This window comes from Rhipicephalus sanguineus, chromosome 1 (assembly GCF_013339695.2).
Source record: "Rhipicephalus sanguineus isolate Rsan-2018 chromosome 1, BIME_Rsan_1.4, whole genome shotgun sequence".
Lineage (NCBI taxonomy): Eukaryota > Metazoa > Arthropoda > Arachnida > Ixodida > Ixodidae > Rhipicephalus > Rhipicephalus sanguineus.
In genome coordinates, this window is record NC_051176.1 from 251,093,002 (window position 1) to 251,115,967 (window position 22,966).

The window sequence follows — 22,966 nt, forward strand, 5'->3', positions numbered from 1 at the left end:
AACCTCGCTCCAGTTGCGTCATGTGTCAATTTCTTGCATCAAATTTTTTTGGTGGGTAAAAGAGAGAGGACAGGACAGAGAGATGAAGACTAGAGCACTATCTTGTCTCCTCTCTTTACAGCAAAGCTATGCATGACTAGTCTTCCATGCATTTTTCGTGTGCGTCAACAGAAACGTCTGCGCTCCAATCATGTGCGAAGCTAGTTTCCTCCGGCTCCCCGAGCAGGCGGTAGTCATCCGCGCTGGAGCACAATAAAATAAATGGAACAAGCAGCTGCCGAGCCACACATTACATTTACGTTGTGCAGTTGCTATGGCAAGGCCAAGTAGAGTTAAATCTCCCGAATAGTGATGTGCTTACAGGTAAAGACGAAGGGAAGAGCAAAGGGAATGCAAACACCAATGAAGACCGTGCACGAAGTGCTAAATGAGTTCGTACCGTTGTTAAAAACTGTGTGCCACCTATACGTTGTGCGCTAAACAGCTTTGCTGGTCATCCACCTTCACAGAGTGGAAAGGCTAAAATTCATTTGTTTTTGCACCAGAAATTATGTGGCAGTAGAAGTGCACCAATTGGCCCAACTGTTTCTTCAGTTACACTTCAGTAGCCTTGTCTTAGTCTGCCTAGTCTATCATTTAAGTTTTTTATGCAAGCTTGATGCATCTCAGGCTCTCAGCGCAGCAGCCGTGGTGATCCAGTGGACAGATAAAAAACACTCGAGTGCTCCAACTTCAGCAGAGCACACAGCCTGGAGAAAATTTATTTAAAAATATGTACTGATACAATACAGCACAGAAAAAAAGCAAATATGTACTAAAAAGCATGTATCTCCAGATAAAGAACAAAACTTTTTTTGCCATGCCAAAAATAAAACACTTCCAAAAAGCTCTAAATAAATTCACAGCTGGAACCTCTACTACACGTGACCTGGGTATCAGTGTGCATTATGAAATGGCGATGGAACATTCTCCTGCAAAGAGGAGCGTCAACCTTTCTTTGACAATAATCTAACCACAAGGGCTTTTTTTGCTACCGCAGTTTCATGCATCGAAGGTACAGGTGCACAAGATCATCTATTTTCCCGACAGGTACTTTAGGCCTTTCATGCCTTTCATGCAGAAGCTGTCAAGAAACCATGCAGTCCTCAGTCCACAACATACAGCATTCTCCACATGTGCAACAATTAGCTGACATCCATGATGATACCCTAGTAAGACAGTCTCTCACTCTCCATAGCACCAGTTTCAAGGCATACTTTCTTTTTCTGTCATACACAGAGCCAAAACAACGCTTCAGTCTTCCAATGACAGCCAGAACACAATAGCAAAGAATAAACAAACCACACCAAACATCACTGACTATAGTACCAAATTTCTGGACCCAAAGTGCCGCGGTCATGTCATCAAAACTAGATACAATCTCAGAAATGTGACTGAGTACAATATGGCTATTCAATGCATGTAAAATGACTTGCTCTTAGTGCCACACAGCAGTATTTAAAAACAATAAAATTCATACATTTTGTCAACTGGAGAGGTATATATCTATGTTAACAACTGGCCTTATGAGATGTTCTTGGTTAACAAGCAGTCAGACAAGTTACAATATTCTTAATCGTGTTTCAACAATGCTGCCTAGGAACAACCTCTAGCTAGCAAGTTATAAGGCCTGTTTAAAGTCGATAAAAGTATTGAGAAGGGCCCACAGACAACAGGAACGGAATTCTTTTTACTTTTCTCTGAAGAAGCATTCTCCCCAAAATCAGTCTACTAGCTTGCTTGTTTCTTGGTACCGGAAAGTTAAGCCTGAAGAATTAGATAGTCCCTTTGTTACATCCCATCCCATTTTTAATGACTGGGCCATGATACACTAAAGTTAATGCGATTTCAGCAGAATCTGGCCCCGTCCAAACAACGCATGTAACTACGCCACTATTTACTGGTTTGCATTGCGTTAAGCTAGAATACATTATAGCACTTGGTCAAAGGAAGCAAAATATAACATGTCACATCCATGCCTGTACTACAAAGTCGGGAAAAATTCAGTGCTTTTATTTCCCATTCAACAATCAGTCCAAAAATTAATAGCAAAGCAAATTTTACATAGGAAAAGGCAGTACATGTCACAAAACAAACACACATTCAATCTGGGGCCTCTGCGAGAACTAAAAAATGCCCACCACAGAGCTACCTTACCACTGCTTAAAAAGGCAAATGTTATTATGTACACAATTGCAGCACACACAAAGAAAAATGACAAGAAAAGAAGTGTCAAAATTCTTCCAGCTTTCAGACCTGGATGAAGGGGCTATTGGAGGAATATACCAGAGCATAAGGTGCAGCCACTTTCAAAAGGCTTTCAATGCCTTGTCATTGACACCATGATTACTCAAACTTCACGCAGGCTCTTCAATATGAGACACCCTCATGGTGAGGTAATAAAGGGAGCGCAGCAGGAACAGGAGGAATGCAATCAGGCCACCTGAAAATGCAGATTAAAAAAAAAAGGGAAAGACACCAATTTGTTTAGTGCTACTCGATAATATACAAAATACAATTCAATAACAAAGGCAGGAACTTACCAAGCCTCTTAAGAGTTGAAAATACCAGTAATAGATCACTCTTAGATCACGAAGGAAAATATGAAAACATATAAATCATGCAGTTCCAAAAAATCTTCATAAAGAGTTTCATATAAAAATGAATTGCACTCTACAATATCATAGATATGAAAATTTCAGTGATAAGAATGGTGCAGTATCATGTTTCAGCATAACATTTAAAAAATTCCACAGATATGCCTAGTGCACTATCAAGGTGTGTTTGCTACCACAGGGTTGCTGCTCAATGCAGATTCCACAGCCAACTGATTCACTTGGCACAGCTAAAGAGGGTGGGAGGGAGGTGGCCCCCACCTTGCATGTGAATATACGTACACACACACATACAATGCACGTACATACATACATAAAGTATGGTTTAACCCCTCTCCCCCCCCCCCCCCCAAAATTTCTGGCTATAATACTGAACTGATTGTATGTCAATGCAAACTAGCTTATGTTGCATGAATTCAATCTGCAAATTCTCATGCATACACTTTCTTAATTCTGCGTTGTGAACAAACATACACAAGTGCGTACATGCCTGAATGTCACTCACGCATTGTTTTACATGCTGCTTCTCAAGTGAGTCAAGCCTTTGTGAGTACCTTCCAGTGCTTTAGCCAAAGATGGCTACTGGAGCACTGAAAATGCAGCAGAGGTACATCTGCCATGCTTCGTCTGAGAAAATTTCCACGTTTCACAAGTTTTTAAGCAAAGTCCAAGTACCACAATATGGAATGTAGCTAATATCTGCTAAGCTTTAATTTCTGCATATCCTCATAGCTGGCAAATCAGTTTTGCGAAACCCTCAAGGTGGAGCAAGGGTTGTGAAAGGGAAAATTGCCATCCGCCCCACTTGTAGCAAAAACCTACTACGAAATCCATACGGAATTCTCAGAAAAGAAAGCTTCTTAGTCAACAACAACAAAAAAACTTTTCTGCACCTTGCAGGATTCCACACAAATGCTTTACAGTGTTCAGTGTCTATGTGCTTCGAGTTATTACGTAGACCTCGCACTATCAATTGCCTGCACACCTTGGCTAGGTCAATTGATAGAGCAACCGCCCTGGAAACACGTTCCCGGGTTTGAACCCCAGACCAGGATGAAGGTTTTGTCAACTAAGAAGCTTTTACTTCCGAGAAATCCATATGAACCTAGGGCCGTATTCGGAAACGTTCCTCACCTAGGACCATTTCCTTGCCTTACATGAGCAGCCCTTCACGACTTCTTAACTTAAGGAGCTTCTTGAAGGAGCCAGCATATTCAAAAAGCTTCCTTCAACCTTTCTTTCTAAAGGGCCATCTTAGTAAGGTAAGGTGCGTGTTTCACAAATCTGGGTTCGAGGGTAGCTGCAAAATATTAACTAAACACTCGCTTTCAAGCAAGAACATATACACTGCTATTTTGCAAGATAGGTGCACAGCCTTCTCCACTTAAGTAATTTTCTCTTGTTGCGACAGGCAAAAAGCATGTTCTGGCAACTATGGTGACGATCTTTCTTGCGAGAGGTTTTTGAGAACATGCCTCTTCTGTTTCTGTACACTTCTGCGTTGTCCCCTCCACTGATGATCATGTCTGCATTGATGCAGTGAGTGATGACTCGGAAAGTTGGGAAGCGAATACAATCGGGGGGGCCAATCGCTTTAACAGCTGCACTGTAGTGACGGAACCATGGCAGAGCAGCAGTTATCCTACCGTATTTACTCGAATCTAGGCCGGCCCCCGATTCTAATCCGACCCCCGAAATTCGCAAGGCCAGAAAAAAAAAAACTCAATCATTGTACTCGAATCTACACTCGCATCTAAGCCGACCCCCCACTTTCGCACATCGTTTTTTCGAAAAAAACATCGGCTTATATTCGAATAAATACGGTACTTGAGGAAAACAGGCGTGGCGCGGAACGGACGGGGACAAAAGTAAATCGTAAGGAGGGTTTCCAGCCAAATGCACTGACAAGGACAGAGGAAGAAAGACGACACAATGCTGGTGTGTTGTCTGCACGTCGTACAAAAGTAAAGGCACGAACCGACGTACACGGGCACCTGTGTATGTCGGTTCGTGTTTTCACTTTGTCCCCACCCTTTTAGCACCACACCTATTTACCTCAAGTAACGAATCAACTAGCTTAGCAACATGCCCTGTTGAGTTATCATACACATGCGGTAGTTACGCAAGAAGGGGAATTGTTCGAAAGACATGTGCGGTGGTTAAACACTCTCACCGTTCGGCTTTGGTTGAACAGCGGGCGAACACGGAGTGCGTGATTCGGTGGTAGTGTATCGCCTCCGTTCGAATCCCGCTTTTGTCTACACGTTTTTCAAATAGTATTTTTTTATGTATTGCTTCAAAATTAATGTTACTCTTTGAAGGAGCAGTAATTTTTCTTTTTAAGAGGGAATCATGCTGATGTCAGAAGCGGGAGAACTGCTGACACTGGCGAAACTTGAAGTTCCAAATTGGCACCATGAACAACACCGCTTCCTAGGTGCTCTTGCTCACAGACAGCTATGACACATTCACGAGGTCACTAACAACACCTCGCATCGTGCCGGTTGTATAGAATCGGAGGAGCTTTAACAGGAGGAATGTGGTAGGACATTCAGCTCAATGGTGCTAAAACATTTGGAATATATACCCAGTAAGGAGAAATATGTCTTGGATGAAGACATGGGACTTGTAACCAGCCGTACTACCAGGGAATTTTGCAAAGTCCTCGCCAATGCAAGCACAGGTAAATCACCAAATAAAGATTACTGTAGGTTCTGCACCAATGTTGCATAATAAAAATGGGCAATGCATCACTGTGACCATTACGAATTATGACCACAGCGACAGTATAGACACTGTAGCAGCAGCATAACCTAGCATGGCTTGGCTCAGACTGCCACGTGCACCATGAATCCGACAGCTCGTGTGATGCCCCTTTCAAAAGTGGTATAGCTACTAGTGCTCAACGAGATAGCTTTGTTTCTGAAATATAGAGCATACCCTTTAGTGCACGGCAGATAAAGATTTACCATATTTTGGGGAAATGTAGCCGGATGTACCAGGGATCACGTTTTGGCACAGTTCAGCAGAATCGGTGCAGTGGTAGTGTCATAAATTTAGTGCTAGCTAAAACTGCAGTTCAGGAAGGTTATTTTTTCTTCAAGTTCATGCTGAGTTTAAAATCCTGATTCGAGCAGAGCTAAAGATCCAATGACTGCAACTGCACCATAAACAATAAGCCGTTATAAATGCCTGCAGCGGTTCACACACTAATATGGCTCCGCAGGAAAGTTGAACTTCCTAACTTCATATACAGTCAGCCTTCCCTCCAAGGGCCATAATTTAGCGGCGATATCCTTTCCTATGCCATTCCTTTTTACGCTTTCCACTTCTCAGTGATCAGAGTGACGCAGCGTCAGCATTATCAAAGGGATCTGCCAGCCGAGAATGATGGACGACTAGGGTGGCATAGAATGGAGTGCAAGGCACTCCTACAAAAACACTGCTATAGCATGCACTCTTCAAATTAACTAGTGAATTATGCCCTACCTTTCTTTATTATGGGCTGTGCCCCTAAAAGTTATGTGCTCATGCACATAATGTTTGCAGATATCAAACATTATGCATGAATTCACTTGAACATTTGTGACAAGCCAGACAAATGCATAAACATCAATATATAAATTACACCATACAAGAAAAAACAGTACCAAATGTATTATCAAAGCACGACAAATAACTAAGCTGGAATTGACATTGTGTGCAACAGGCGAGGAACAAAGAAAAGGAGAGCAGGAGACTACTCACAAGCATAGACAACGTAAATACCCTTCTTTTCAACAGCATACTGGTATGTCCCAAGCTGAGAAAAACAAAGAAAAAACAAATTTAAATCCCACCCTCAAAACTTCAATAAGGAAAAGCACTGTACTTGCACTATAATATGTTGAAAACAGTTCTTCAGGCACACAGAATAAACAAAGGAGAATAATGTGCACTAGTTATCAATGTAATGATATTCAAGAAAGAGAGGCCCTGCTAGGAAATGAAGCCACACCCCTTTGTTGAAGTGCAAATACACAGTGTGTCACATTAGGCATTATCAAACGCATTCCTAGAATACAAATGCCCACTGCATTTCTGGAGTGAAATTATCCGCACGAATCAATTTTGTCTATTCAACATGCTTGTGCGACAATATGTGAAATCACTATCAATGTACTCAATGTGCTACTATATATTAAAGATACTACAGCGGGACTTTTAACAGCACTGTTCACTAGCCTAGTCATCAAGCAGGAACTCTTAATTTCGGTTAAGCTTAAATTCATGGAAGCTTCACAAGAAAAATAGTGGAACACTTACTGTGATTCCAAGTGTGATGGCTAAGATAACCAGAGCCAAGATAAGCGACAAAATTCCTCTTGTGCGGGCGAACTGCGGCCCTACAGATGATCTATCCACAAGAAACAGCATATCAAAAGCAGGCACCATGCAAACTGATTGCGGCACAATTTTACTTTTAAAGGGACCGACAACCAACTTTTGTGGTACCCGTTTTCTTGAGTGCAATGGGTAGCTTACCGGTCAGAGCTTCTAATCACGGAGTGGTAACGCGGAGAACGCCGTAAAACATTTGTAATCAGAGTTTTTCGATCTGCAGCGATTATGCAGTCTTAATATAACATGCTGCAAACAGTGAGAGGTGAGCGCGATAGCGATTATACGCCAGCAGTGGTGACAAGTTATGCCCTAAGTATGAAAAGGCAATGTTACGTTTGCAAAGCCTGCGGTGCCGCGACTACTGCTTTCTAGCCTATTAAATTATTTTACAATAGTTATAGCGTTTTTCTGGGGCTTCTTATAGAAGTACTTTGGCCGTAAACAGGTCGCTTTATCACATTTTAGTCAAGCCAAGCCGAGCTAAGCCTTCGAAAACGAAACAAGTGGTAAAATACACCAGCAGTGCTGTTCATGAAGTGGTAGCAATCCTCCACAGAACAGTAAGTAGATGGCATTTTGCGAGCAGCAGCGCAAACTCGCGTGCTACTCTCCAAAAGTCCGATACGACGAGAGCAGACGAGAGTCGAGCTACGCGGGAAACGCCGCCGGACGCCGCGCGCATGCGCCGCAGCCTCCGTTTCACTGGAAGCCACGAAAGCAGCGCCGCATCTCATGCTTTACTTCTTTTACCTTAGAAACAAACGGGAATTGACAATAACATACATATTCAAATTTTCAGCCCTCGTTGTGGTGCGTGTAAAAGCATTAGACTACGTACAACAAAGTGCTTAAGACTGCATACGTCTGGTTCATGGCGCTTGCGCTAGGCTGCTCGACATACCGGTTTTTGTTACTTTTAAACGCGATTTAAAAATATAAATCCTACTCAGATCGCGAAAAGTGTTCTGGAATCTGTCACTATAATTCACGGCCTTTTCACTTCCACCAGGATCTAATCACCCGTTCTGGCCAGTTGTCGGTCCCTTTAAACATGTAAGACAAACTTGCTGCTGTCATGCATTTACTTGACAGACCATTGGGCCAGTTAAATCTAGAATGTATGACTGAATCATAGATTGTGTTTGTCACATAGACTGCGTTTTATAAAGCAAAGCACCTTGCTCTATTAAACATGTGTGTTCTAATAATAATAATAATAATATCTGGGGTTTAACGTCCCAAAACCACGATATGATTATGAGAGACGCCGTAGTGGAGGGCTCCGGAAATTTCGACCACCTGGGGTTCTTTAACGTGAAACATGTGTGTCCTACAATGTCAATAAGATGGCCAGCTGTGCTAGCAAAATGATTTTTTCGGGGATAGGTTGACTTATAAGAGAAAATAGAAGTGCAGAAAAAGAAGCAGTTCAGATGACTTTCCCATTTATGCACTTGAAGCTCACTATATACATGGTGTAATATACATCAATTCAACATTTTGTCCTCTTCCTAAAAAGTATGCTTCCGTAGAAGACCATGCACTATAATTCCATCATTTTGCATAACTACGTATTGCAGTTTTGATCTGCTGAAGCTTTCCTGCAGTGCATATATACATAGGCAGTGTGCATGTGGGCAGTGCAGAAGCAGCAGTCAATATGTACTGCTGCACTGTTGACAAACACAACATCTTGCTGTCGCCTGTGTTGGGTGTGTTTATGGGCTAAGACTTGCAGCGTTCGAGAACGTGCATGCTTCTGTGAGCCAACAGTCACAGCCGGACCTAGGGGTGTCATGATCAAATTTCATGGCTGATGAAAGGCAACTGTGACTTAGTTTGCAACAAAAGTTAAGCTTACAGTCTTGAATCTTTGTCATTATCAAGGCTTGCTTAGAGTAACAGAAATGTTTAAAAAATTACGGCGCATTGAAAAATACAAGGTAACACAAGTCTCAAGATCATGAAATACTATGCACTGACTTTCCTGCACCGAATAGTTTCCACTGCAATAATTTTATATATACAACAGCACCCGATTCTGCACACATTATTTTTTTTTTTTTACTGGCGCTGTCATACGCTTGCCAAAAAAGGAACGAAAAACTTAAGACATACACTTTTCTGCAGTGAGGGCATCGAGACAGAGCATTGTTCAGTGTGTTGAACTGTAAAGAAAGGAAAAACAATGAAAGCAGCAAGAAATGAGAAAGCAGGCACAGGCTCACATAAAACAAGTGTAGTAAAATACATAGACAAACCAACAGTTATCGAGTCATCACCAAAGCCAGAGTTCCTTGTTAAAGGCCTCTGCTAAAGCAAACTTTACAAAGCAAAGAAGAGCACAAAGAAATCACTCTCAGATTACAAGTTTTAAACCAATACTGATGCATTATATAAAATAGAATGAGTGTGTTTATGTTCCATGACTTTTTCTTTACATTAGTGAAACTCGGATGAGTGAAGGAATGTTTGTTGACTAAACACATGCGTTGCAAACCATAAGATGCCCTTTAGAACTTTTTGTTAAAATCTTTGATAAATTTTGATGAAACTTGCTGAGCTCATGTATATTTGTGTACTGGTTTCAACTGTGCAATTATATTGCTAGCGTAATGTGTCGTTTTCAAAATATCAAACATTTCCTGTGCCTCTTTGGGAGCAATAGTTTTCCTAAACAGAGAGAATTACAACTTAAATCAGCATATCACAATAATCTTGAATGAAAACTGCACGTAATAAAACAAGGAGGGATATTCTAAACCAATCTGAACAAAAGTTATGGCATATTGAACATATGTGAGCGAAATACCAGCTTGACATTGACTCCCTAGCGAATGTTGAACATACCATAACATTTGTTCAAATGAACTTATAACACCCCTTCTAGTTTACATTGCATACAGTTCTCATTTCAGATTTTTGTGGTATGCTGATTTACTCTATAATCATCTCAGTTTAGGAAAAAATTTTGCTCCCAAAAAGCCACATGAAGTGTTGCTACCTTAAAAACTACATATTGTACTAGAAAAATAATTGCACATTTGAAATAAGCACATAGACATATATAAACTCAAGTTTCAACAAAATTGATCAAGAATTTAAACAAACTTTGAACAGCAGTGTCCCCCCTTAAACTGCAAGCTTCATACATTCCTTTGAAAATTTCTTAGCTTCTATTATGTCATATACAAGTTGCATACAGAGTGCACATGGATATCATGTTGCGAAGGATGCGATTAAAATGTTCAGTAAGCCTGTTTGCATTTAGTTGGAAGGGCTTCAAGAATACTTCGAAGGGTAGCGCTAGCGGACACGGACCAGAGGAAGACACACAGATGGAAGCGCTTCCGTCTGTGTGTCCACGTGTCTTCCTTTAGTCCGTGTCCACTAGCACTACCCTTCGAAGTATGAATTTCCAACTCGTCCAAGAAACAGCACTCCTAAGGCTTCAAGAACCTCAGAAAAAACTAATAAACAAGGCATGCATGTGTAAAAAAAAAAACGGCAATTATTTTCAGGATGGTTTACAGCTTACAAATGAAGCGTATTCTATGGTTGAAAACACAGAAAATCACAAGCCAGAGCTTGAAACTTGTGGCAATACAGAAATTGCTAGGGAATATAAAACCAAGGCCTGACAGCAACATCATAAAATATCAGTTGGTACATGCAAAGCAATATGCAAAGCAAAAGTAAATTCAAATGCAGCTAAGGAAAAGATTATGCCAACAGGGAAAACATATGATAAAGACCTGCAGCATCAACAAGGCGTAGACTTGTTCGAATTTGAGGCAAACAACATCACTTCGACATATCACTGCAACAATGCGCACGCTTACACAAGGCTATAAGAGCCATCCTGCTTTTCCTCGTACTGAGAAGTCTGCACTCCACTTGGTCACGGGTAATTAGTAATTGGTAACTGACAGTTTGTAATTACTTTGAGCATTGAGGGCCCAAGGAAAATTAGGTGATCCAATGCATAGTTTTCTGAATATACACCTTAATGAAAGTATCAAATAATGTTTTATCTTAAAAATTTCTGCTGGGATAGTTTAAAATTATGCAATTACAGAGGTAAAAAGCAGCAGAAGGTAATTACATGCTCACTTCATTTACGTGTGTACACTTTCATGCACTGCATCACTGATTAGCAGTACGTCTTGAAGGCATACACAACACACTTGGCAATGCACCTTCGGCAAACACCAGTTCACATCATTCAGACCAGTATTTGAGTAGCACTATAGTTCTTTTCTTCATTCTTTTTTTAACATGTTGCACCTAATGTCCCTAATAAAAATGGCATGCTGAGTGAAGAACTATATGGATAAAGAACATTACCACTTGCAGCTATTGGGCTTTTTTTTCCTGTGGACATTATAAAGATGAAAACGATAGTTCATTTTTGGTTATGTAAAAGGGAAAAATGAATGTGGATTACGGAAAATGGACTCTCAGCATTTTCCTGAAATTGCTATCTAAGAGAGGAATGAAATACTCAAAACAAAACAAAGGAGAGGAAACGCCACTGCTTTCTGTATGTGTGCATTTCCACAATGGCACCACCATGTCAGGGTCAGAAAACCTTGCAAATGAAGCTGCCCTTTTCTCGGACAACAAACTGTCAGCTTCTTGCTCTGAGCTTAGGTGTTATCTGATCTTGGCTCATAGTCTGAGATAGAAGAGCCACTGTCACTCCAAGCAACAGCTACATGTCTTTCATGTGCAGCCATTTCAATACAATCACGAGGTGACGCTAGGGAAAGGAGTGCTTTTGTTTATTTCAACTCTCATCTGCAAAGCAAGGAGAGTGACAGATAAAAGAATGAGCAACAGATGAAAAAGATAAGACAGGGGGCAGAGGCCACCCTGGAGAAAGCATACTGATGGAGCTTGCCACACAACATTTCAAAAGTATGACACAGGCCCACTCACCAAAAAAGTTTGCTGGCAATGAACGCAGGATACTCGACAAAGTCCAGGCACAGAGGCAGGAGGAATGTTGGTCGTACTGGGAGCCAAGTTGATGATTCGATGGCTGTAATGAGGAATTACAAGCTAAAAGTTTACTTTGGACTTTCAGAGACCTGACACCACTTGTTACATCTATGGCAACTTTAATGCAACAATATTTTTTAAATATCAACCATATTTCAAAAGTAACAAAATGGTCATAAAACGTAAAAGAGGAATACCGACCACAAAAAAGTTTTAAAAAGACAGATTGTGAGCAAGGGTCCAGTCAGGGAAGCCAAAACGTCTCTATCTCTCTCTTTTTTTTTTGGTCAGTATTCCTCTTTTACTTTTGATGAGGTTACTTCCCGGCCAGACAGGCTTCCATCAAAACCTCGACTTCATTAACACAATGGTATAGTGATTTTCAACACATTCTGATTGCCCTATTATGAGAGGTGAGGAGTGCCTTAGAAGGCCATAAAATTTGTCGGAAACACAAATTTAGGCCACAAGCCAGCAACCATTTCATTCAATGGTCACTGATGTGTAGTGTGAAGCATGTCTTACTGCCTTCAATGGAGCCCTTATTTTAAGAAAACAAGTTTTCTTGGTTCAATGCAGCAGAGACAGTGCAATTTGAAATGCCATGTTCTTTGGCATCATCAACGACCCCCGACCTGCGGTGCCTTCTAATGATAAAATTGTGAAACTTGCATGCCAGCTTCATGGATGACTGGTGCCCGTTCCAACACCTAAGCTATTCTTCTCCCATGGCCTTTTCTACAGTGTATACACAACTGAACCCTTTACTGGACAGTTGTGTTTACAAAACATTCCAAAAAATTGCAATTACACAAAAGGAAAGTCTGTTTGAAGCTGCCTGTACACGTTGCTGCATTTCCGGAACATTGCTGCAAAAAAGGCAACATCTTGTGCTGCCATCAGTGCTCATCCCGTGCAACTATTCCAAAAACATCCACAGCAGACGTAGCATGTGCCAGCGTGCAGCGATACAGGTTAAGTTTAAGTGCACTGTCAAAGTGCATTGCCTAATGTAATAAAGCGCAGGAAAATTTGTTAAGCTCTGCTACACATCCTCCTGATTGTGTAGATCCCAAAAAAACATTGTCATGTAGTAATAGTTTGTTCCTGGCAACCGAACGTTGCTATGTTGCGCAAATGGAACAACGTGTACATGGGGTTTATTCTCCTCAGAAATGGAAACGGGCCCTAAACGCTTCTATGGCAGAGTAATTCCTTCAGATTCTGATAAAAATGACAGCGACCTTCCGGGATTGACGATGACCGCGAGTGTAAATCCATTTTGATTCAACATGTGTGCAGCCTGTTTTTATGTCGTATGTCCAAATTTTTGCATAGAAGTTTGGTGTATTCGTGCGCTACCATGTCGCTTCGTCACGGGTGTACCCTTACGGTCGATTCCACGAAAGATCGAAAAAGGGTGTATATTTGATGTTTCCGATTTTCCTGATAATTTTGTATGTTGTGCACATATGATTGCACAGCACGAAATCGCAGTTCGTTTTCAAAGAAAAATTTTTTTCAACACAGCAAAATTCGACAAGTGTCGCCGGTTGACGACGACCATTTTACGAAGAATGCGTTTTCGTAACTTTGGAACCATGCTGGCAGCCACTGAAGCTATATATTACAAATATCTTTCTTTTTGGCGGAAGTAGAAGTAAAGAGGAAATAGCTCTTATCATTTCATGGAATTCTGAGTAAATTATGTATTTTTAAAAATTCACGAAAAACGCTGCGTTTCTGAAAATCAGTCAAATTTGGGACGCTATGGCTACTTCTGTGAACATCTTAGCTTGTTCATATTTGCAGTATGAATAGGCCTTTATGTGAATAATGAACCTCTGCATTTGTATTTCTCTAATAATTTTCAAAGTACTAAATTTTCATGCTCGAAACACCAAAAAGAGAAAAGTGCTCCTCCATTCAAAAATCTATAATAAAAAAAACCCAATCTCAATTTTGTTCAAAGTCCCCCAAAATGTTCTCAAAGGACTGCAGAATGATATTATGAAAAAACATGTTGCATCATTTTTATTAGAAGAAAAACAGAAAATGTCAAACATTGTGTTTCCAGAGCGTGGTGGCCACTGCGCAAAGGACATCTCTAGTAGCAAGAAAATACAGTAACACGTCTTTTTTTCTTCTCTGAGCTTCGCTAAACAGCAGTAATGATCTATTGTTGAAAAGTGGGAACTGTTTTGTAAAGAAAAAAAACGCCAGGCCTGCGCTAAAACCGCAGCACAGTCACAGCGAAAGCTGGAAGAGCGGCGTTTCTAGAGCCCGTTAAGCTCTCTTGGGGCTACAATACAAGTACACTAGAAAGGTACCCACTACGCCATAAATCACAATTTTTGTGAAGTTTGGAAGCACCTACTAAGCCATTATTCGTCATTCTGCGCAGAAGCGAGGCACCAGCTACACGTCTGTAAGGCATTATGTGCACTTTGTTCACGCGACGACTGATGACGATGAAGAATTATGGCTCAGCCCTTTGTAATGGGTTGGAATCTTTAAAACGGCCCACCAGTTATGTAATTTGCATTGGGTGACGCCCGGTCGCTATTTCCCTCTCCCGTCATGCTGTATAACATACGTTGACGTGGGAAAGAGACGGGTGGGGGGGGGGCGAAGAACTTTACTGAGACCCCGAGGAAATGGATCATACGCTTATGGGCTTCCTTGGCAACCAATACAAGTGCCCTTGCGAGGAACCCACTACGCTATAAAAATTGTAATTTTTGAGAAGTAGGCCAGCAGGCACTCTGCCATTTTTTGTCATTCTACGGAGAGCGTTGGTACCTGCTAAACCCATGTAAGGCATTATGCACACTTTGTTGATGCTGTGCCTGATGATGAAGAATTATGGCAGGGTCCTTTGTAATGGGTTGGAAGCATTCAACAACCTGCTCGTTGCGCAATTCGCATTGTGTGACGCCTGGTTACAGAATTCGCGTTGTGCTACGCTTGGTGCTTATTTTACTCTTCTAGCACGCTATATTGCATATGCTAATGTGGTTCCTTCCCTACATGAAGCCTGTATAGGACCTTTTAGCAAAGCAGTTTCAAGCACCGGTATGGCTCAGAGGTTGAATACTGGGCTCCCACGCAGAGGACCCAGGTTCGAACCTCGTTCCATCCTGGAATTTTTTTCTTATTTAGTTTTTTTTCTTATTTCGAGCGATACTGGTTACGGACACCGGCGGCGGCGGCGGCGGCGGACAACTACGGCGCCAAAAACGGCCGGTGAAATGATCTCATAACAGCTTTCGCTGTAAAAAACATCGTTCCAATTAAATGCATTTGCGACACCACTTACATTCCTCGTCGACGGGCAGCACGGACATTTTCATTCCTCTGGATAATTTTTTTTTTAGTAAATGCGCTTATATAAAAGTAACGAAGCTAAACGCGAAATATGTGTAGCTGAGTCGATCATGCATTGTAAGAATGTGAGAAATCGCAAATGGCGGCAGTGGTGAACGGCGAGTACCGCAGTGCAACCTAAGCACAGCAGCCACACATTCTTTGCCAGGTTTTGTCGCTATGCACGAGAAAAAGCTGGGGTGTTGATTGCGTTGGTTACACGATACATTTTTCACCGCTCGTCGCTCTCTCGCCCGGTCTCTGGATCCGCACCGTGCGCATCGTGTGGCGGATCGAGTGGCCCGCGCTACACGCCTTCGTGTAAACGGAGTAGCATGCGTTAGGCGGACAGGTGCAAAGGGCGGCGCGATGGACGCCCGCCTGAGCAGACGACAGCAACGAGTACGGCTGTGCCAGTCAGCCAAACACCACCTGAGATAGAAGTTAAGCATCCAAATTGTGCTTCACTTTGATGCGATCACTATCCTACGCTCTGAAGGTGGCTATGGGTAGGGGTTATAGCCATGGCCGAGATTTTGTACGGACTGCCTCATGGTGCACAAAAAGAAAATTCCGCTGCAGCAGAATTTTCGTTACGTAGAAGATATCGGATCGAGACTCTTTTGCGGAGGGTCATGAAGCAGGATGCGCGCTCAATTCAAGAGGGAAACCAGATCTGCCAGCACTCCTTCAAGAGAAAGAAGGATATGCAAAACAAAGCAGATGCAATGCAAACAAAACGTGTTTTGTTCGTGGCCAGAACTGCTGCCACCAATCTTCACGTAATCGATTCTTTTTAAACTCTGCATTGATCACATAAGGTTTGACAACGTACACATTTGGGCCAACAAAAACCACACCTCTTGGCGACCGCTCTCCAGAAATTCATTTCCATTCATGAAGAGACCTTGGCTTTTATACCAATCTCTCAATTCTGGCACAGCACATCATCATGAGAGACGCATGGAGGGAATGCGCTCTTTAGCACTCAAGATATGAATTATACTCAACTGAAATAGATGAAAGAAAAGGAGGCTACAACTGAAAGTGCATACTGTGGACTGAGGGATGTCTAACACTGGCGTGAAGTCGCAAACCACGCGAATGCATTTAATTGTAACGGTCTTTTTCTTTACAAAACAGTTCCCAATTTCCGACCATAGATCATTACTGTTGTTTAGCGAAGCTCAGAAAAGAAAAAAGACGTGTTACTGTATTTTCTTGTTACTAGAGATGTCCTTTGCGCAGTGGCCACCACGCTCTGGAAACACAATGTTTGACATTTTCTGCTTTTGTTGTAATAAAAATGATGCAACATGTTTTTTCATAATATCATTCTGCAGTCCTTTGAGAACATTTTGGAGGACTTTGAACAAAATTGAGATTGGGTTTTTTTTATTATAGATTTTTGAATGGAGGAGCACTTTTCTCTTTTTGGTGTTTCGAGCATGAAAATTTACTACTTTGAAAATTATTAGAGAAATACAAATGCAGAGGTTCATTATTCACATAAAGGCCTATTCATACTGCAAATATGAACAAGCTAAGATGTTCACAGAAGTAGCCATAGCGTCCCAAATTTGACTGATTTTCAAAAACGCAGCGTTTTTCGTGAATTTTTAAAAATACATAATTTACTCAGAATTCCATGAAATGATAAGAGCTATTTCCTCTTTACTTCTACTTCCGCCAAAAAAAAATATATTTGTAATATATAGCTTCAGTGGCTGCCAGCATGGTTCCGAAGTTACGAAAACGCATTCTTCGTAAAATGGTCGTTGTCAACCGGCGACACTTGTCGAATTTTGCTGTGTTGAAAAAAATTTTTATTTGAAAACGAACTGCGATTTCGTGCTGTGCAATCATATGTGCACAACATACAAAATTATCAGGAAAATCGGAAACATCAAATATACACCCTTTTTCGATCTTTCGTGGAATCGACCTTACGTCTTTGCTTCTATGTTCCAAATTTTGGGACATACCGCTAGAGCACTGTGCGTCGTGGTGGTGTTTTATTACACGTTCCACTCTGCACTCAGTTCCGAGCGTCCCCGTCTCTCGTGACCTCGCAATCCTCTTCCTCTTTGTTCCTTGACCGAGCCCGGAACATGTAATAAATCTAGTTCTGCGTGCTCTAAAATTACACAGGCTTTGTTTAGTCTGCGGCTGCATTTAGCTCTATTTTGCCACAAATTTTATTAACTTTGTTGCGATCTGTTTCCTCTGCCCGAGGTCCTCCGAGCCATAATACAACGGGCTCGACACATCACCAGAATAATCCTAGGGACCCTGGACACTAGGGGTTCCTCCCATGCACCTTGCTCAATTCCAATATTAATAATAAAGATGTTTTACTCTCTCTCCTTCAAGTGTTCAACCTGATGTGGAAAGGTGCTGCAACATAGAAAGGGCTGCTCGGAAATCTCCATGACGTACTGCTAGAAGTGTGGAAACGAGCTTTGTTCAACAAGCAAGAGCAATTGCTTTCTTTTGTACCACACTACAACCTGAATGCACCCACTCATTGTTATGTGCAAATAAATATTTGAGTTCGAATCGCACTCAGTATCTTTCCCCTTCAGCGTGTTCTTTACTTGCTCGTTGTTGCGAATTTGCAACATACCCTTTTCCTGCTTATACAAACTGCAAAAATCCACAAAAGTTATTTTCGATGGTAGTACAGCTATTGCTATGCTTCTGTGCTACTTCTTGAATAATGTTATGATGAAACAAAAAGTTGTGCAGTAAAGGTTAATATGGCAAATTATTTTAGACCGCAGCTCTTAGTTGCCCGTTCCTGCGTTGAATGCCGGTGTTGGCCTTGGTGTAACCAGCATGCAGCATGAGGCACCCGCACTGGAGCAAGCCATACATCAAAGGCAGTCAAGAAAGATGACAGTGACCGCTAGACTACTTTCAGTTTTCGTGCGTTGAGCATCGGCCTTGGCGTAACCGGCAGAATGAATGATGGAAAAAAAAGAGAGAGAGCAGAGTGCAGTAGAGGAGAAAAGATGGTGATAGCGAAGAACGTACAAGGAGGAAACGGGAGGAGAGTATGGTGAAAGGATGAGGATGCTTGACCAGCTATGCTTTGTAGGCAGGTTGGCATAATTATGCTAACCTGTCTACAAAGAGAAGCGGGATTAGTACATTAATAGATCATGAGAAGACTAGTGGATGTTCATCAACTTTACATCCTCTGTTTCAGTCTCTGTGCAAACACTCCCTGAACTCCTTGTTCAGTCTCTGTTTTCACACAGAGGCTTTCACATTTTTGGAGCCACTGCTTTAACTAGCATGGGCGGGAATATTCGTGTCACCAAGCCAGCATAATCTTTTCGGAGGAGTCTAACTTACAAGAGTTGGAAACCAGGAGCTAGGCACCTATTTCGTAGGTCTCACTTTTTACTATAATATTTTTTTTTGCTTGAAGTACATGATATATTAGAAATTACATGTTCTCTTTTTCATTGTTGTTTCTGTAAATGCAATGCTTCTTTCAAACTCCATATAAAGATTTCCAGACTCCTTGTGTAAGTATTCTTCCTATATTTTACTCAAAACACCAACAATGACTACAATATTGTACATCACAGTGTATACACTGCCATTAAAATGTCTTGAAATAAAATGATAAAACAAAACCATTGAAAATGGGCAACTTTCTCTAAGTAAGGAATGAGGGACACTTTATTCCTTGGAGTTCCAGTAACTTCTTCTGTGACTCTCTTGGTAAGCAGTACCATTAAATGTTCGGTAACAACGAATTGCTATTGTAAGTGTCCTTAAAGGGACCCTAAAGTGAACCATTAAGTCAGTTTAGACAAAGAAATCATTGTATCAGAACTCTATTGCCATTAAGTTTGCAATCATAGGTTAATTATTAGAAGAAGAAATGAAGGTCAAAGTTTAATTTTTGAATTTTGTGCCAAAACTTCAGCGTGTGAACATCACCGTGACGTCACAATCTTCAAAGTCTTTTTGCACATCTTGGCCACATTGGTGCAACGACATTTTATGAAACTTTGTATGCTAAGACTCTGAATCCCTTAGAAGACAATTGCAAACAATTTTTACCGATAAATGGTTATGTAGGCAATAGCACACAGCGTCAAAATCTATGACGTCGCAGCTAGTTGTTGTGGAAACTTTAAAGCGGCACTGCGACCGCTACTTTAATTTTGTGCGTTTTCTCGCTTATCAAGTGTCTTCTCGCGGTAAGAGTGGTGCTTTCGATATTGTGAAATTCTAATTGATTAAATACAAGAAAAATCGCTTTCCTCTTCAGTGTCTATTTAAGGGACTTTGACTGCATTCAGAGGCTCAAACACTACGCCAAATGTAGACATGACATTTCACAATCCGCCTTTTCCATGTTCCTGAGTTGCCCTCTGGCGTTTTGGTGGAGTTTTGGTAGGGGCCGGGGCAACCGGTATCACCAGAAGGAAAGGCTCGGAGATCAAAGGACGTTTTGAGACTTTTCCGCTAGGGGAAGGGTGCACGTGCCGTGGAAACGTGAAAGAGGTGGATTAAAGTGACTGACAATACAAGCATCTTGCTGTGACGTAGGCAGACAGCAATATTTTGTATAATAAACTTGTTCTTCAGTAAGCACCCATAAAATAAGGACTTTTGTATGAGGACCAGCATCACTTATTATGAGACTAGTTAAAATGGCGGTCAGCTTGACTGATATCGCAAAGAACTCCACAACAACAATTGTGTTTGTCCTTTAAAAAAAAAGGATGATTACTATAACTGGGCCAGCACTATATTTGGGTTAGTTGGCAGGGATCCATAACTTCGGATACCGCAGCTGGGACAGAATATGAACAAAGCTTTGTGTATTGTACTTTGTCATCTGTCTCACCCGCACTATCCAAAGTTATCAGCAAATACTTGTATTTAGAAATTATGCGTGCTCACAGGCTGGCATTCATGGTACCTCCTAAACCCCTAGGATAAGTCAGGCAAGCAGGAAAAAAACAGTGACTCACCAATTGGCCCTCGGACAGCCTATCCTTTGTGATGTTACATTGCAGATCAGTAAGCAGTTACATGGGCAACGCACATACTTTTTGCCATGAGGTGCATGGCGGATCGGCTAAAACACAGAAATGAGAAAAAAGAATTACTTCTCTATAACCCTATAACTTAGGAAGAGCATGTTCCCCTTCGCAACCAGTCAGTTTCAGTTCATCATAGAACAAGTGCGTTATAGATAATATGAATTACTAGATTCAGTGCAGAAAGCAGCAGCAAAAAAAATGATCCACTTTAGAAAAATTTTCTATAGTACTCCCTACCAACAAAGAGTGCAAAGCTTAGGCTAGACTTGATTTCTATTTATAAGTATTTATACCAGGCCATCAGAGTGCACTTTTCCTGGGCGGTTAAATTTGAATACAATGGACACACGCTGCCACTTGCTATCCTCAGTACCTCTCAGCAGGTGTCCACAGGCACACACCACATTCCAGCAGGCTCAAAGGCAATGCTTAGGAAATGCTCATTAGAAAAATCTACACATCACACAGTTGCATGCCTATAGGCGGTTTCAAGACTGCGATAGTAGCAGCACGTGTTGTACCCTAAGAAACTTCCGGTTCTTCATTTATCACTCTCTAACACAGAAGTGGAAAGCGTGTTTTTAAGTTATGTCAGAGTAAGCCAAAGACCCTTTTTCCGCCTTCAGATAAAAGGAAGGTGCATAAGTTAAGGACTAATTCTTATAATGTTGGGTATAGATTAGAAGCATCTTTATTTGAAATATTTGGCTAGGCACAGGGTGAAAAGTGTTGAAAATCTGCGGGCTACCCGCCAAGGCTTTGTTCCCCGCCAATGCTACGTCAGTGCACGAAACCGGAAGCCGTCCAGGGTCTGTGTTTGTAAACAGTGAAACCGTCTATAGAAATCACAAGCCAAGATAGACCCAAAAGCATTGTGGGTTTGAGATGCGATGTGGAAATTAACCTTGTTAGATGACTGACCTCCATGAAATTTCAAAGAATGCTACCTTACAAAACAAAACCTTATGATCACACGGAAAGTTCGGAGAGTAAGCTTTAAGAAGAGTGTGATAATTGTCTTCAATGGAACACTAAAATCATCCACTAGGTCAAGGTTACTGTTCTAAGCTTCTCTGGAATTTTTTGGCAAAAAAAAGAAAGAAAGGTTATTAGCGCAATGAAGGCCGAACAAACTATCCTGATTGATCAACACTAGCCATAGCGCATGTGAAACTGGTGTTTTACTGATATTCAGAACAATCCACCACAAATGCACACTAAAGCAAGGCTAACACAGCTCTTATACACTGCATAAGCAGTGATTCATTCAAAGACTTTATATATATATATATATATATATATATATATATATATATATATATATATATAATGTAAGACTACTTGCCGAAAACTTGACAGATGAACAAAAGCTGTTTCCATAACATGTGTTAGCATTAAACACACTGCTAGAGATGCATGACCACTCAAAACGCAAGCAATGTGAAGTGGCCGTCAGTCACATAACCAACCGGGCTCCTTACCGTAGCCTCATTACAGCGAGAACACTTGACCACATGTTGGTCTCGTCGATTGGTGATGTCAATGACATAGCCGCAGACTCTGCATGGAACAATATTCCCCTGGGTGGCGTACTGAGGACTGTAGGGTGGTGGCAGTTCATCTTCAAGAAGCAAAAGCAAAAATCATGATCAACATGAAATTCTACTCTGTTTAGTCAACAACAAGCACTGCAATTTCATATAGGATTAAAGCAAAATTTAGCGGTAACTCATCAAATCCAAAATTATTGCTTTACAATATTTAAAAGTATCACATTGAATATCTTTAATACCCATTAATACCTAACTACACTAATACTATACTATTTAATACCCAACTATTCTGGATTGTTTCGGTTTCTGGGGTGTGTAGGAGTATGCAAGTGGCATAATGAAATATGTCATATAAGAAAATCGCTAGACCATGAGCATATCGGTATTACAGTGTGAAGAAATAAGGCATAAAAAAGTTATAAAGAAGATAAAAATATTCCCATTTGTTAACATGCAAATATTAAAAGCCATTGTGCATTTAAAAATTTTTCTTCTCCAGGTACATGGATGGATACATCCTGTTAGCCCATTCTGCTGGAAATACTTCTGTTATTGCTGTGGGACAGAAGGACTATATTCTGTCAATAAGCCAGTGAAACAGTAATGTATTGTTACTTAAAGAGTACTCTGCAGTTGCCTAAAGAATCCTGTTCCCTAAGTTTCTCATTTTTATTTGCACCAAAATTTGAACTAACTTAGATATTTGTACCTGTATATAGCAGCAATTTCTTCAGCTTGATTTAAAACCACCGTTATCATCCGTCCTTCATGGCTGGCTTATTCAATTGATAACACGGCAGTGCTGTGACCACTGACAAAGTGCAACAGGAAATGTTACTGTTTCTCTTACTGTCACAATTTCACAAGTTAGGATTATTTTTTTGCACGTCTAGAATTTCCAAGTTGTAAAGCTCAAAGTCCCATTACAGAGGTT

General features: G+C 41.1%; 1 protein-coding gene across 1 annotated transcript in view; it reads right to left on the minus strand.

Annotated features, from left to right (window-relative positions):
* Nucleotides 1-725: 725 nt before the first annotated feature.
* Nucleotides 726-22,966, minus strand: part of LOC119377643 (type I phosphatidylinositol 4,5-bisphosphate 4-phosphatase-B) — a 30,774-nt gene continuing 8,533 nt past the window's right edge. Inside the window, exons 2-8 of the mRNA XM_037647023.2 lie at nt 21,961-22,100; nt 20,408-20,514; nt 11,979-12,081; nt 9,156-9,205; nt 6,960-7,050; nt 6,402-6,456; nt 726-2,482 (exon numbers count right to left, since the gene is read on the minus strand). Of these exons, the coding sequence (XP_037502951.1) occupies nt 2,397-2,482; nt 6,402-6,456; nt 6,960-7,050; nt 9,156-9,205; nt 11,979-12,081; nt 20,408-20,514; nt 21,961-22,100 (632 nt within the window). The 3' untranslated portion in view covers nt 726-2,396. The remainder of the gene's footprint in view (nt 2,483-6,401; nt 6,457-6,959; nt 7,051-9,155; nt 9,206-11,978; nt 12,082-20,407; nt 20,515-21,960; nt 22,101-22,966) is intronic.